The 16207-nt window shown below is 38.6% G+C and overlaps 1 protein-coding gene across 1 annotated transcript in view; it reads right to left on the bottom strand.

The window, feature by feature from the left end:
- The window catches only part of LOC309668912 (cadherin-19-like), a gene marked incomplete at its 3' end in the record, with an annotated part of 41433 nt that overhangs the window by 11060 nt on the left and 14166 nt on the right, over window positions 1–16207 (bottom strand). The window contains exons 7-8 of the mRNA XM_082479454.1: window positions 13232–13368; window positions 3636–3757 (exon numbers count right to left, since the gene is read on the bottom strand). Coding sequence (XP_082335580.1) covers window positions 3636–3757; window positions 13232–13368 — 259 coding nt within the window. The remainder of the gene's footprint in view (window positions 1–3635; window positions 3758–13231; window positions 13369–16207) is intronic.

The raw sequence follows: 16207 nt of genomic DNA, 5'->3' as shown, positions 1-16207 counted from the left end.
TCTTATCTCTAACTCAAAGTGCTCTGCATACATAGTCGCTTCTTTGGATCTAATAAAAATTGCTAAGCAAGCTGCAACATCAAAGTCACTTCATACGTAACCCCCAAATTACAGGAACTCAGAATTGCCAGTATAAATATGCATTAGAGAAGACAGCGTTAATTCAGAATGTAGGTGTGTTCAGTGTAGCTTGTCTTCAGCTGAAATCTGTTTCCGGCGTGATATGAAGAAATACCAATATCCACAAACCAGCTGAAATTATGATGCATACAAATAGGTACATTCTGGATGGTCAGCTTGCTTACACATAACGTAAGACGTTTGATACAGCTTACATCAATCTTTCAAGCTGCAGTGTCAGGCTGAGTTAATTTATTAATGCCTTGGGAATTAAGATTTCTAGGTCAAATCCATTCTTGCTGAGATGTCTCTAGTGTTACCTTTGGGACATGTTTGGTCCACTTTGTGTTCTGATCATTTTTATAGAATATTTCCTCTAGAATTCAACAGTTTGTAGTTACTGTACACACACATAAAGGGTATCTATAAAGAATTAATATCACATTGTGGTCATCATTTACCATGTCTGCATACAGTTATAAAGTCAAAAGGTCCAATCAAAAGGAAATCCTGGGTTTGGATGCTTTATTAATATTGTTCCATTTGATCTGATAATAGCTATAGCTGTAGTAGGATAGAAGTCTATTTTACATAGCAACTTTCATGTTCATGTCATTTTGAAAATAATGTGTTTAATACTGGTAGTGTTGTGCAAGTGGTCTTTCAATGTGAAAAAGAAAACTTTAGTTGTGGTTAGTATACAGCTCATTTACGGATCATGGGACAGTACAGAACTATATCATGAAGTGGATAGTGAAAAATCCATTCAAAATGTCTAATAAACATGATAATGGTTTTAGAATGATGCCAAAAACCACCTATCTATCTTCTTTACATCTATTTTTATTTTCAAATTTCAGATTATCGTCCCACAGACCAATATGTAATCTTTTTTGTTTGAATTTCTTTCAGAGGCTAAGCTAAACATATCTGTAACAAAACCAACATACAGGTACATGAAGATCAACATTCATTCAATAAAGTAGACAAAGAATTTTTTCATGATCTTTCAGAAAATCCAAATCTTCAAAACAAGCCTCCTTCTCTAGACTGAACTACCATTAACTGAATCTTAGTTTGGATAATTAGAACAACAATGACTTTTATTTATGATGTGTTTCACATTCTTTATCATAACCTAGTGCACTCTAAGGCTACGTAAAAATAACTTATTTGCCACATGACTCTACATTGCTTTTATTGTAAACCAGGCAACACCAAGAAAAGTCATCTGAATAAAATAATTCAGTCTTTGATAGTATCTTTCCATTTGCAGTGCCTTTCCTTCCTTTCCCCCAAACACTATAAACTAGGGGATACAGATATATTTTGGTGTATCCCACGAAAATAGACACAACACAGCTGAGATCAGGGAAGGAAGTGAATTCCAGAAGTGTAGAGCATCTCTGAGAATATCTCTCAGGGTATCGTTTCCAGCTAAATGGATAGAGATAGCTACTTTAGAAATTGAAATGTGATAGAGTATCTATACAAGCTTTGATCTCAACTTATAACATGTAAGCAGATTCCTGAGCTGTTTGGAATTGATTGCAGAAATATGGCTAAGATAAAAAGGTATGTAATGTCTTGATTAATCCCTTCAACCGCTTAAACTGATTCTTCTGAAATGTATATTGTGTTATTCAGTGGAAAACCAGGCCATCTATAAAATCACTTTTGAACTTTTTGGCTTCTTGCTGATGAAAATAAAGAACTTTTTTTGGTGAATAAAAAGTAAAAAATAAACTGAACAAATTAATAGTAGCACTGAAGGAGATAAATCAGTTGTCAATTCTGTTTTAAATCATAAACATTGAATAAAATATCAGAAACTATGACTGTGATAATTATGCACTCTGGTAGCAATTTCTGGTTGTTCTTTCTAAGATCATTTGTTAATGAGAAAATTAATTAACATTACTGTCATGATCTCTGAAGACCAAACTAAAGATTCTCAAAAAACTACAACAATGAAAAAAGAAAAAAAAAAAAAGAAACAATAAATTCTAAAGTAACATTTTGCCTGTCTGTAAAATGGGAAAAATGTCATGCTCATCCTTCATTCAAATATTACAATGTTAAATAAGAATAATTCTGCATATTATGCTCAAAGAATTTATTATTATTGTTACTGCTATTATTCCTTACAGTGCCATTTTCTCCACTGATTTTCAAAATATTTAATACATATATAATTAATTGTTATTGAAAAGTAGCCATTAATTCGTTAACACACAGATGTTATCAGTAAGAAACTATGGGATAATAAAAACCTTGCGAAATAAATCACATGGGGTTTTATACTGTAGGCAAGTCCAAAACATGGATTACAAATATCCCTTTTATAAGCTTCCATATTTAATTCATGGTGTCTTGAACACAAGGAAAATGAAGTGGCATTTGCTTTAATGCCTGTACTTTGATCTGTCAATGAGTTGTGTGAAGACCAAAATAAATGTCTTGCTCCGAGTACCTTTGAACCAGTGGTAGCCTTTGCAGAGTGGAAAATTACCAAATGCAGAACAAACAAACAAACTGCTGATAGAGAAACATATAAATGGATGTAAAAAGCTTTAAAGAAATGACTTGAGCAACAAGGAAAGCTTTATTTAACTGCAGACTAATCAAGGTCAAAGTAAACCAAGCTGGTGGTAGAAAGAGAGGGTCTGTGATTCAAAAATCAAAACACAACAAAACATTTGAGAGGAGCCATCACAGATATCCCAAAGATCTTTTCTGTATGTCCAAATAATGCTCGAGTGTTGAAAAAGATATATAGATATTTCTGTCCATAGCTTTTTTTTTTTTTTTTTTTCTTGCTCATTTTGTACCTTTAAAAAAAAAAAAAAATGAACAACCTGTTTTTGTTTTAGCAGGAGGAAAATGGAGAGTCAGCAGTGTACCTGGGGTGTTAAGGCAGGTGACAAGTGGGAAGTGGGAAATGGGAAATGGGAAAAAACCTCCAGGGAAGGATGCTTAATACAACAATCCTTTAAGCTGCCAGCGAGGAAGGTGTTGCAAGGGTTGTGACTTAAACCTCTTCAGACTTCCACTGAAGTAGACAAGGTATGAATTCAGTTTGCAATAAATGATTTCTAACCACACAACACGATGAATCTGATTTGAATCTGGTCTAAGTCTAGTTCTTCCAGACTATGTTACGCTGTTTCTGAAAACACCAGGCCTAGGTTTTACATCTGTGACATTAACATGAAGCAAATCTGTGCCTTATGTTTGTTTTTTTCTTCAGAAGTTTCCGTCTATACTTCTCTATTTCCTGTTTTTGCAGACAAACAAGATGTATTGATTTTGTTTTAAAGGGGGGGAAATGCACGTCAGTCTTCTGAAATTTAAATTTCAAACTACACGTATAGCAACAGAACTAATTTTGGAAATAGACAAAATATAATCTGTACTCACAGTGCTGAAATATTCAATACCAAAGGGAACCTTAACATCTCAGAACAAATCTTCATTGCTGTGAGAAAACTGATGGCTAAGTCATTCATGCTTACCTGGCCAGAAACTGCATTTTCACAAACAAATGTTTCGTAATATTTAGGGAATTCTGGTGCATGATCATTAACATCAAGAACTTGGATATACACATTTGCTTCTGAAATTTTTTCAGGATTTTCTAATGGTTAAAAAAGAGAGAAATAAAAAATTATAAATAATTTACTACATATTTTAAAGTAATGTAGACATTAGAAAATTTCATGTATACTCTGCAGAGAAGAAAATAGTCGCTGAGATCTACAGACACATTTTATACTAAATCTTTTTAATGAGTTCAAATATATCCTAGACATATAAAAAAGTGCATTCTCTTTCTTTGCTAGGGTTCTGTTTACAAAAGGTGTCGGGGTTTTCTTTTGTTTTGTTTTTTTTTCACCAATCCATCACATTAAATTATAATACTATATCTTGAATATAAAAGGATATTTCATGCAAAATTTTGGATTTGTTCACTGTTTCATTTACCAAGTCAGAAACTGATTTGAATGTAAAAAAAAAAAAAAAAAAAATCTGGAGAAATTAAATGAGGTTTTGTTCACACAGAACAATTTACTGTACTAGTCGTGTGTGGTTATGTGGAAGGAGAGTGTCTGCTCCTCTAAGGTTATATGGTCAAGGACCTTATTCAATGCAATGAGGGTTAGTAAGGAGGAAGCCATAAACAAGAACATACAGGGACACAAACCATAGGGACAAACAATAAGGGAGGATGTGATGAGAACCAAACCTGGTCAGACACAGTAAATGATGGGGGCACATGAGTGAGTGAGAATGTTTATTCCTGTGAGGTTATCAGACTGGGGACTTTTTCAATTTGGAAACTGAGGGAGAAAAAGGGGAAAAAAGAAACAAGGTATACCAAGACACAGACCTGACAAAGCAAACTTGGATAAAATGACAAGAAACAAACCTCATGATAATTAATGGCCTATCCAAAAACCAAAGGCAACAATTCCAGGTATATCAACCTTGACTTTGCAACTGATAAGACTGTAAACCAGAGAGACCCCAGACCTGGAGGGGCACTGGAATCAATGGAGCTGTACGGACCCATGGGGGACATACAGGGAGGAACAAAGATGAGGCAAACAGAAAGGAGTATAAAAGAGGCCAGTCGCGTGTAAAACAGGGCCAGTCAGTATGCTTGCCTGGCTGAGTCCTGCGCCAGATCACCAGTCAGTCCTATCACTTTGTATCTTCTTATTACATCTTTTCTTAGCTATCTCTCTGCATAATCTCAGTCTCTATCATTGCATGCGTGTGTGTGCTGCAGGGACTAAGTGCCAGCTACTGCTGAAACCTGCATTTGCATGAGTGAAAACTGGTGCCCACTACAGGAGTCAGACAGTGGGGTGGGCGCTCCTGGCCCACAGTGCTAACTACTGGAGTGAGTGAGGGGCAGAGCGGATGTCTGTATCTTCCCCAAACTCGACGTGCTTGGGATGTGCGTGTGTTTTAGCTAGCAAATTTAAGCTGGATTCAACGGTGAGTAGGGAGTCAATGTCACTCCGGTCTTCAAAAAGGGCAAGAAGGAGGACCAGAGGAACTACAGGCCGGTCAGCCTCACCTCCATCCCTGGAAAGATGATGGAACAGCTTGTTCTGGGCGTCATCTCAAGGCACGTAGAGGAAGAGAAGGCTATCAGAAGTACTCAGCATGGATTCACCAAGGGGAAATCATGCCTGACTAATCTGATAGCCTTCTATGATGGTGTGACTGGATGGATGGATAGATGAGGGAAGAGCAGTAGACGTGGTCTACCTTGACTTCAGCAAGGCGTTTGACACGGTCTCCCACAGCATCCTCATAGGGAAGCTTAGGAAGAGTGGGTTAGATGAATGGACAGTAAGGTAAATAGAAAACTGGTTGCAAGACAGAGCTCAGAGGGTTGTGGTTAGTGGTGCAGAGTCTAGTTGGAGGTCAGTGACGAGTGGTGTTCCCCAGGGGCCAGTACTGGGTCCAGTCCTGTTCAATATATTCATCAACTACTTGGATGAGGGGATAGAGTGCACCCTCAGCAAGTTTGCTGATGATACAAAGCTGGGAGGGGTGGCTGACACACCAGAAGGCTGTGCTGCCATACAGAGAGACCTGGACAGGCTGGAGAGTTGGGCGGAGAGGAATCTTATGAAATTCAATAAGAGCAAGTGTAGGGTGCTGCATCTGGGGAGGAATAACCCCATGCAGCAGTACAGGTTGGGGGCTGACCTGCTGGAGAGCAGCTCTGTGGAAAGAGACCTGGGAGTCCTGGTGGACAACAGGATGACCATGAGCCAGCAATGTGCCCTTGTGGCCAAGATGGCCAATGGTCTCCTGGGATGCATCAAGAAGAGCGTAGCCAGCAGGTCAAGGGAGGTCATCCTCCCCCTCTACTCTGCCTTGGTGAGGCCGCACCTGGAGTACTGTGTCCATTTCTGAGCTCCCCAGCTCAAGAAGGACAGGGAACTGCTGGAGAGGGTGCAGCATAGGGCTACCAAGATGATTAGGGGATTGGAACACCTCTCTTATGAAGAAAGACTGAAGGAATTGGGTCTCTTTAGTCTGGAAAAAAGACGGTTGAGGGGGCACCTGTTCCATGCTTATAAATACTTAAAGGGTGGGTGCCAGGAGGATGGGGCCAGGCTCTTTTCAGTGGTGCCCAGCAACAGGACAAGAGGTAATGGGCACAAACTTGAGTATAGGAAGTTCCATCTTAACATGAGGAGGAACTTCTTTACCTTGAGGGTGGTAGAGCACTGGAACAGGCTGCCCAGGGAGGTGGTGGAGTCTCCATCTCTGGAGACATTCAAAACCCGCCTGGACACGTTCCTGTGCAACCTGCTCTAAGGTGTCCCTGCTCTGGCAGGGGGGTTGGACTAGATGATCTCCAGAGGTCCCTTCCAACCTTATGATTCTATGATTCTATGAGTCTTTAGGTCCAGGCCAGGTGCCCAGGGAGGTCCATGCTGATACACTCAGGGGGGACTTGCGAATGTGGGGTAGATGAGGGATGAGTGTGTGAGTGCTGCAGGTTTGCCAGTGAGCATGCACTAACCTGTGCGCTGGAGACCCGCAAAGTGGATAAGAGGATCTGGTGTCTGGGCAGGGGTGTCGGGCAGATAGAGGGTCCATGCAGGTACTGAAGGGATCCATGAGTGTGTGTGTGCTTGTGAACCTGGAGAATGTCACACGTGTGTGTGTGTGCCTGCACCAGTGACCTTCTGGCTCTCTAGCCAAAGAAGAGGAGGGGTCTTGGCTGTCTGTACTTGTGGTTTATGTGTGTCCTATATGCAGCACTTTGTGGCAGTCTGTGTCACTGGCCTTGTCGGGGTCCTCTGAGTCTATGTGTTTGTGTGTCTCCAGGACACCTGCTCAGTTTTGCTACTGGTAGAGCCTGCAAAGAAGAAGGGGTCAGCAACATCCCTGAGACCGGGCAGAGGCGTCGAGCCACTGGGCACCGATCTGGGCTCCAGCAGCTGGGCAGGAGGGTCCTGGGCTACAGTGGCTGGAGAAGGCAGATGCACTTGCTTAATTAACATTATTTAACATGACAGACACCACGATGATTGGTCACAATCCTTTAAGAAATTCTGTTACTCTTTAACATTTTGAAGTTTTGAAGCTTTGGGAGAAAATTTTGCCAAAATCCACATGCTTTAAAAATATTTCTGCCACTGATACCCACAGAGTAATTGCAGCGGACACTGACACCCAATCCTAGCCAAGGCAGAAAGCTGAGACTTTGAATCTGGAACAACAGAGCTATTCTATCCACTTGTCTCCAAACACATATTTACAAAGAAGTCTGATTTTGCCCAGGCATGTCCAAGGCATTACTGCTGACAAAATTCATAGACTGAGCTTACAGTTTTGTTCCAAGTACTATTTGCACAACAGGTTTAATTCTTAGGCATTTTGTACTCACAGAAGCTGCATTGCTTCTGTCATACAAGTGTACTTTATTATTGTCGCTTTAGAAGTAAAAGCCATGTCAGAAAAGCTTATTCCTGTATGAAAAAGAAAATAAACTCTGCTAATATAAGGCACTTTTTTCCTGCATTTACTACATTTACACAAGGTTAAATTGCTATAACTACTCTAGACAAGGAAAACCCAGACCTAACTATAGTAATTTCATGGTACAAAAGTCATGTGTAGACTAGGCTGAAAAAAACTATTTGTTTATGTAATAGAAGTGTTTATAAATATGTCATGTCAAAGCAAGGGAAGGAAGATCTTCAAGTACAGCATTCTCCTGGAGAAACTGGCTGCTTATGCCTTGGATGGGCATATTCATTGGGTAAAAAGATGGCTGGATAACCAGGCCCAAAGAGTGGTGGTGAATGGAGTTAAAGCCAGTTGGCAGCCGGTCACAAGTGGTGTTCCCTACGGCTCAGTGTTGGGGTCATTTCTGTTTAATATCTTTACCAACGAGCTGGACGAGGGGATCAAGTCCACCCTCAGTAAGTTTGCAGACAACACCAAGCTGGGTGGGAGTGTTGATCTGCCTGAGGGTAAGAAGGTTGTACAGAGGGATCTGGACAGTCTGGACCAATGGGCCAAGGCCAATTGTATGAGATTCAACAAAGCCAAGTGCCGGGTCCTGCACTTGGGTCAAAACAACCCCATGCAATGCTACAGGCTTGGGGAAGAGTGTCTGGAAAGATGCCCCTCAGAAAAGGACCTGGGGCTATTGGTCAATAGCCAGCTGAATGTGAGCCAGCAGTGTGCCCAGGTGACCAAGAAGGCCAACAGCATCCTGGCCTGTATCAGAAATAGTGTGGTGAGCAGGACTACGGAAGTGATCATTCCCCTGTGCTCGGCACTGGTGAGGCCCCACCTTGAATCTTGTGTTCAGTTTTGGACCCCTCACTACAACAAAGACGACACAGTGGTGGAGCGTGTTCAAAGAAGGGCAACAAAGCTGGTGAAGTGTCTAGAGCACAAGTCTTATGAGGATTGGCTGAGGTAACTGGGGTTTAGCCTAGAGAAAAGGAGGCTCAAGGGAGACCTTATCACCCTCCGCAACTACCTGAAAGGAGGTTGTAGCCAGGTGGGGGTCGGTCTCTTCTTCCAAGTAACAAGTGATAGGACAAGAGGAAATGGCCTCAAGTTGTGCCAAGGGAGATTTAGGATGGATATTAGGAAAAAATTCTTCACCAAAAGGGTTACCAAGTGTTGGAACAGGCTGCACAGGGAAGTGGTGGAGTGACTATCCCTGGAGGTATTTAAAGGACACATAGATGTTGTGCTTAGGGACATGGTTTAGTGGTGGACTTGGCAGCGTTACATTAATGGTTGAACTCAATGATCTTAAAGGTCTTTTCCAACCTAAATTATTCTATGATTCTATACTGAATACCTCTCAGAAGTCCTTCACCTATCAGCACATCAAATCCTCACTTAAACGGCATAGCTCTCAGAAATTTCTGCCTTCCCCACAATGTAATTTGTTACTCTAGTAGGCAAGAAGTTTCACTGCAACAGTAAAGTTTACATTAACTTGGACGTGTTGTTGGGTAAAGACCATAATGAAGACATTTTTCCAGTGAATAAAATAATCTTAAAACACTCCAGGTATACTAAATATCTATCAACCTAAATATGTATCAATATCTCAATCTGCTCTGTCTGAACCAAAAGTATGTCAATCACAAGAATATTCATTATAGTTAAAATATTCTTCATGATGGGTGCTAGTGTAACTACTTTTGACCTGTTCAGAAGTCCTTAAGACATTTTCTTGATTTAGTCAAATGGACCTTTAAGAGAAAAACAAAACATACTCCTTTGTGCCTTACTTCAAACTGTATGGTTTTGGTTCATTCTTACATTGCTTTTTTAATGTATAATTCACTAGTTGCTTGGAGCAAACATTTATTTTCTTGGATCTTATGGAATCTGTGCTGATAGCTTTGAGTCTTTTGCCAAAGGAAATGGTAGCAAAAGCAACTACCACAGAGATAAAGGGCTAGATACTCAGCAGTTTCACATTGCTATTCCTCCTGTGAAATCATTAGAGCCATGCTAGTTTACCAAAGCCTATGATCTGTCAGAGCCATCTCAAAAATACTTCTTTGTGTGATGATGTTTGTCTTGTTGAATCCCAACATCCGTAATACTATAATAGGCAATGAAACAGTACTCGGCTTATTTTTTAATAAACATAAAAAGTAGCACACATCCCTTTTAGAGATCACACCAAGTGCAAGACTTAATTAACCTCTTTTACTTAAGTCAGAATTGGATGTGTAGGACAGAGATTTGCCTGGATTGGCACTGAAAGGAAAAATTTGTAACACTCATTTGGAGGCAGGGAGTACCTTTAGTGGCTTCAGTTGTACAGAAAGTGGCATGGGAACGACCCAGCTACTTTAGCCTGTTCCTAACTCACTTGTTCATAAGATTCATGGATACTATATTGGCTTTAAAGCCTACCCTTTGCCTGCACATTTAGATAGCACCTTTCAGGCTAGAGCTGCTATTCACATCTGTTTTCTTTCATTGAATAACCCTTCTTTTTTTTTTTAATGATTTTTGTAATAGTCTTGTTTCTACTTCCTTTCCTATATTTGGGTTACTGTATTGTGGTTGTTTTGCGAGTTTTTTCTTCAGTTTATGGTTAAATGACAGGGAAGAGCATTTCTCACGTTGCTGTAGGAAGACAATAGTATGGAAGTTTTTAAGGCATTTTGTTTGGGGAGGAAGCAACACATTGCAAAGCTGCTCTTGAAATCAGTCTTTGGTAAATATTTAATGAAGATTTTGGGTGAAGCAAAGTGACTCTTTTTGTTGTAATTGGGGAAGATGGTAGGTAATACTTATTTTTTTCTTTTATCCCTTACACAGAAAAAGAGTTGTCAGAATTTGAATACAGTTATTGTAGTCATATCCTACATTAGGCTAAAGATCTTTCAATGAGCAGAAAATTTCTTTGTCATAATCTCCATGAGAGAGCTCAAAACTTGAAAAACAAGGTCTGAGAGAACAGGCTATCAAGTGCACTGGGCTGGATCAGTGTGAAAATGAAGTTGACGCTTTAATTACTAGGGACCAGAATTAGTAACTTGCTTATTTTGGATCTGTGTGAAAAGAAAAGCAGCGACCATCTCTAGAGACAAAGTAGAACTCAATACTTGTAGGGGATTAAAGAAATCTTAGCTTGGCATTGTCATCTGCCAGTAAAAGGAAACTTGTTGCAATAGTAATAATAACAGTAACAATAATAATTGTTATAATTTAAGCTAAAGAAAATTTCTTTACTTCCTAAAGAAAATGGACACTTTTTTTTTTTAAAGGACTAATCTAAAACAAAACAAAACAAATATATGACAAAAGTGGGATGACAATTAAATATTGAATTCATGATATGATTCATGACTGAAACCTTCAAAGACCTGTAAGTTCTATAGTCATGTAGTAGGTCTGGAACCCACTATGAAAGGACATTTGCATGACCCAGTGGGAAGAAAAACCTATTGTCTCTTGTGGGTAAGTTTGGTTATGACTAGTAATGCACTTTTCCAGGGGGCATATAGAGAAATGAGTAAGTAATCTCAAGCCAGTTACTATCATTGGGAATTTTTGCTGGTCTTCCATAGTTCAATAGAAAGCAAGCTGAAACAGATGTTCCTCTTCTAAATTAATTAATTGTCAGTCAATCATCATCTGACTCAGTAAATCAGTGTTAAGTAATGCTGGTGATTTAAGGATTTCCTGCTCTCGTGTATGGTTAGAACGTTATTGGTTTTGCTTCAGCCTTGTACTAGGTGGAAGCTGATTACAATCATGTAAAAACTGATGAAAGGAAATGTGATTTCTTCAGAGCTAGAACCATATTAGGCATAAAGCAGAATAAGACTCCACAGATTGCAGGTTCTGACTGCTTGCATTTAAGGTCCGATGAATCTGATCTACTTCTGGGTACCTTTAAAACATTCTGTCTCAATGGCATGAGGGCAGGATGATCCACACCACAAGTCTGCAATAACAGAGGCAAGATCCTCTCACTAATCTCTGATCCCTGTCATTGCAATGGAGGCAAAAGGCGTGTGTCCTGTGTGAATGCCAGGACATCAATAGGCCCGTAGGGAGGTTGCTGTTGTAATGCAGTTTCAATATCTGTCTCAGCTACAATGAATGTCTTGTGTGGATGAACTCTAATGGCATTTTGATTTGGTTTCAGCGGAGCCACAATGTCATCTACCAAATGTTTCATACACACAGTGTATGTTATGACTGTATTTCAAGGAATAAAATGCTAATAGTTCATGATATAAAGCATTTCAGGTATGCCCAGACCAAGGTGACCTAACTTCAATGCTTTTGAATATAGTGTTATATACAGTGACCTTATCGTCATTAAAGAAATAAAGAATAAGAATATGAAGATAATGAGGGCTCGGTTTCTCTACAATAACTTTCATTACTGTGAAAGACTCACTTTCTTTTGCTGCAGGAGACACTTATTCAATTGTAACATTCGGTTCTTTCCTATTTTATTGTTTAACTAAACAGAAAAGTCCAGACCAAAGCCATCCTGCTGTGTTTCCATAGCGCTATTCAAGACATGACAAAAATATGCCAGAGATCAATTTTACCAACACCTGCCAGCTGCCCAACAACATGAGAAGAAAAATATATTCATGCCTGAAAACTTACAGAGAAGCTGAAAAGGATGATAATACTATCAATTCCCAAACACAAAATAAAGACTTCAATGAAAATGGCTACTGACTATCCTATACTGAACTTTTAACAGTAATATTCTACATACATACAAGGAATGCTCCCTTTTGGGAACAGTGCAACTTATGAATATATGTTTAAAGTAGTCTTAGTAATAAATGGAATTTAACTAAGATTCAGGATTAAAAAAGTGCTAAAAGTATTGGGCAAAACCTGTCTGATTTATTGATTGGACTCTAGTTTCATATGTTTTTTCTCCTTCCTGAGGATGGATGAGATTAGTTTTTAAATAATACCCCAATAATCTTGTTAAACTGTCTTATAAATCAGCCGCTGTTAATTTTCTAGAGTGTTGTCCCAGAGTTAGGGCAACCAGATCACCAAAAGCACAAATAGAAGCAATTTGCATTTGACTTTCAAACATAACTGACAGGTGAAATCTATATAAAGGATGCTTCACAGATTTAATTGTTACTGAAGTGAAGTCTAGCTGATTTAGGCCTTACATTCACAATTAATTTGAGCCACAGGTTTCTGACTGGTGTTAAATTAGACCCTGGCTAATTTCACACTAGTCAAAAATCTGGTGTGAAATTAACCAGGGTCTAATTTAACATAAGATCTTGCACTGCAGGAGCAATTCGTATGCTTCAGTGTAACTTGAAAGCGTTACAGTCTAGATCCTATTACAATTTCCTTTCTTTTTTTTATAAGGTCATCTTTTATGAAAGAGCAGAGGACCTTGGAGCTCAAATACATTCCACTTCTATTTAACTAATCATTTTAATAATGCTCCTTAATGTAGCAAGCAACAGTAATATAATGAGAAAGAAGCATGCATTCTCCACTTAAAAGAAGGCATATTCAGAGGATAATTACAGTTCACAGTATATAAAACACAGCGTTCCTTAAATTTCTTACTCACTTGTTTCTGTAGCTGTAACAGTTATGTTGTGCCAAGAAGCTATCTCTCGGTCCAGAGGTTTAGTTGTAATGATTGTTCCATTGTGTTCATTGATGCTGAACAATCTCTTTAAATGCATGCCCTGGACAATAGAGTACCTGCACCAAAAAGAGTAAAGAGATTCCCTAATACTGAAATGTTCCATCAGTAGCAAGGACATAGAAAGCTATTGTCAGTTGAGAAAACAGAGTTGTGCATATATACATATAAATGTGTGCTGCACCAACTCAGAAATCATGAAAAATGTACACTTATAAACATTTTAAATTCACTGCTGCCAAGATCAAAGCTCTTCTTTTTATAAAACTAAATATGTCTCAGATCTCTATTAATGTGAACTGAATATGAAATGCATTATTCATTCTTACTTCTAAGTCAAGCTCACAGCAGGTGAATGACTTCATTGAAAAGAAACAGCAAAAGTGCCACTTGTGAAATGGATAGCACGAACAGCTAAGTGGAGGTATAATGGCAAATCTGTTTTATCATTGCTGACATGCTCTGATGCCAAGGGAATGGGCATTATAAAAACAGATAGACAACTATCTGTAATGAAGCGACACCTAACCAGGATACAAAATCCTAACGCGGGAGCTGATTGCAAATGAGCCCAGTGTTCCCAGCTTCACCGAAAAGGCTCCGAATGCTATGTCCATATGTGTACATGCACATGCACATGTATATACATGCATAACATTCAAATTGTTAAAGTCTAACCACTGGTCACAGGCCAGAGATGGACTGAAAAAGACACCTAAGGTATTGGTTCAAATGAAAAGGATATTTACTAATATTTTCCATGACATACTAAAAAAAGACCATATATCACAGTTCCTAGTAGAGTCTATTTCATGGAAATAAAACCTGTTTGAAGAGTTGAAAGGTTCTTACCACTCCAGTTTGGAATTCCCACATGAAACTATTCCCTCTTTTATTGTACCTTTAATACTCCTTAACAAAGCCTTTCTATCTCCTGTTGCCACTTTGGACTCCAGCTCAGATTATGTACCAGTGGTTGGATGACTCTCTAACTTGTTATTTATAGTTACATTTTGTCTGTTTTGAAAATCAGTAAGAGGATAAATCAAGGAACCAGCACAACACAGTCAGTAAAAGTTCTTATCATTTGAGCCAAAGCTTTGACATTTATAAACCTCTATTTTAGGGATTTACAATTCTATTTCTTCTTTTTTTTTTTTTTTTTTTTTTTTATGTTAGTATTCCTCATCCTCTGCTTCCAAAGCTTGTTTAGAGATTTCTGACATTGGTGTTTTGTTTTCTTTAGTTTTGGGGTTTTTTTTTTTTGGTAATCTGATTCTTGATATATATTTTTCAGGAAATCTATGCTGGATATTTTTAGTTATTTTTTATTATTGACGTAGTGAGGTTTTGTTGCACGTCTTTTACTTTGTTTGTTTGAAAACTGGGGTCCACAAGGCAACACAGTTGGTTTTCCATATTATAAACAACTGCTGTCATTTATTATAGCAATGGTTTCAAAATTACATTCATATGCATGGCACTTAGCCCATTAAATATATCTTTATATTAGAAGTGACATACTCTATTTTAAGGACATTCAGTGATGCAATATATGCATCATTTTTCTGGGACTATGCAGACATATTCACTTTGTAGCAAGTTCCATCAAAATATTTAAAACTAAGAAGTCATAGGTATGTCTTACATTTAAATGTTTCACAGGAGATTTTGCAGTCATCTAAATAAACCACAAAACAAGCCCTTTTTTTTGGGGGAGGGGAGGGAGGACATGTATATTTTTATTTATTCTTATTTAATTTAGCCTATGACTAGCTTACTAAATAAGAGTAAATGAATGTAAAATCATAACTAATGGCCTTGCATTGACTAAACCTCTGAATCTGTAACTATAGGTAGCAATGTATACATATATATATTTCTGCTATTGGGAATCTACACACCATAAATTATTTTGTGTCTCATCCATTTGTCCCTGTATTCTAGCTTGTCTAAATTACACAGTACACAATTACATCTAGTAACTCAAGAAGCTATTTTAATTATAAATCCCTTGTTAAAGATTAATTACCTGTTTTTTCCCTTAAGATACAGCAAAATTATTTTGCAAATCCTTTTATATAATAATTCTGTAGGGCAATTGTGGTAGGTGTAGGGAATTGGTAAATTTTTGGTCACACTGAGCTGAGCAGATGCCACTGGAGCTATTCTGTGTCTCTCTCCCAGCAATGAGTCCGTATCTCCGCATCTCCAGAAGATATTGGAAACAGACTGGAACACCCCCAGACACTTACAAGTTTGGCTGTGGTACCCTAGCTCTGCTGCTATTCAGAGTCTCTTCCAGGCCACTTGTTAAAATATCACCTCGAAGTAATTACAAAGATTCACAAACAAAGCTCATTTATTTAGATTTTGGGATAGGGGCCAGGTTTTAACCTACTGTACTGGTTTTGGTTGGGAGAGAGTTAATTTTCTTCATAGTGGCTTGGATGAAGCTATATTTTGGATTTGTGATGAAAACAGTGTTGATAGCACAGGTATGTTTCAGTTATTGCTGAGCAGTGCTTACACAGCATCAGCTCCTTCTCTGCTTCTCACACTGGCCTGGCAGTGTGTAAGCTGGGGGTGCAAAGAAGATGAGAGGGGACACAGCTGGGGCAGCTGACCCCAATTGACCAAAGAGATATCCCATACCACAGGAAGTCATGCTCAGCAAAACTGGGAGGGTCTGCTGTTGCTCGGGGACTGGCTGGGTATCAGCCTGGTGGTGGTAAGCAATTGGTTTGGGTTTTTTTTTCATCATTTATTTCTCTTGGGGTTTTGTTGTGTTTTTTTTTTTTTTTCCCTTTGTTGTTTTCTTTGTTTCTTCTTTATTTTTTTTTTTAATAGTAAACTATCTTTATCTCAACCCATGAGTTTTCACACTTCCACCCTTCC

Source organism: Vanellus vanellus (assembly GCF_965231255.1).
Source record: "Vanellus vanellus genome assembly, chromosome: 2".
Taxonomy (NCBI): domain Eukaryota; kingdom Metazoa; phylum Chordata; class Aves; order Charadriiformes; family Charadriidae; genus Vanellus; species Vanellus vanellus.
Note: the sequence above shows the minus strand (reverse complement) of the source record. Positions and strands in the feature narration are given on the sequence as shown.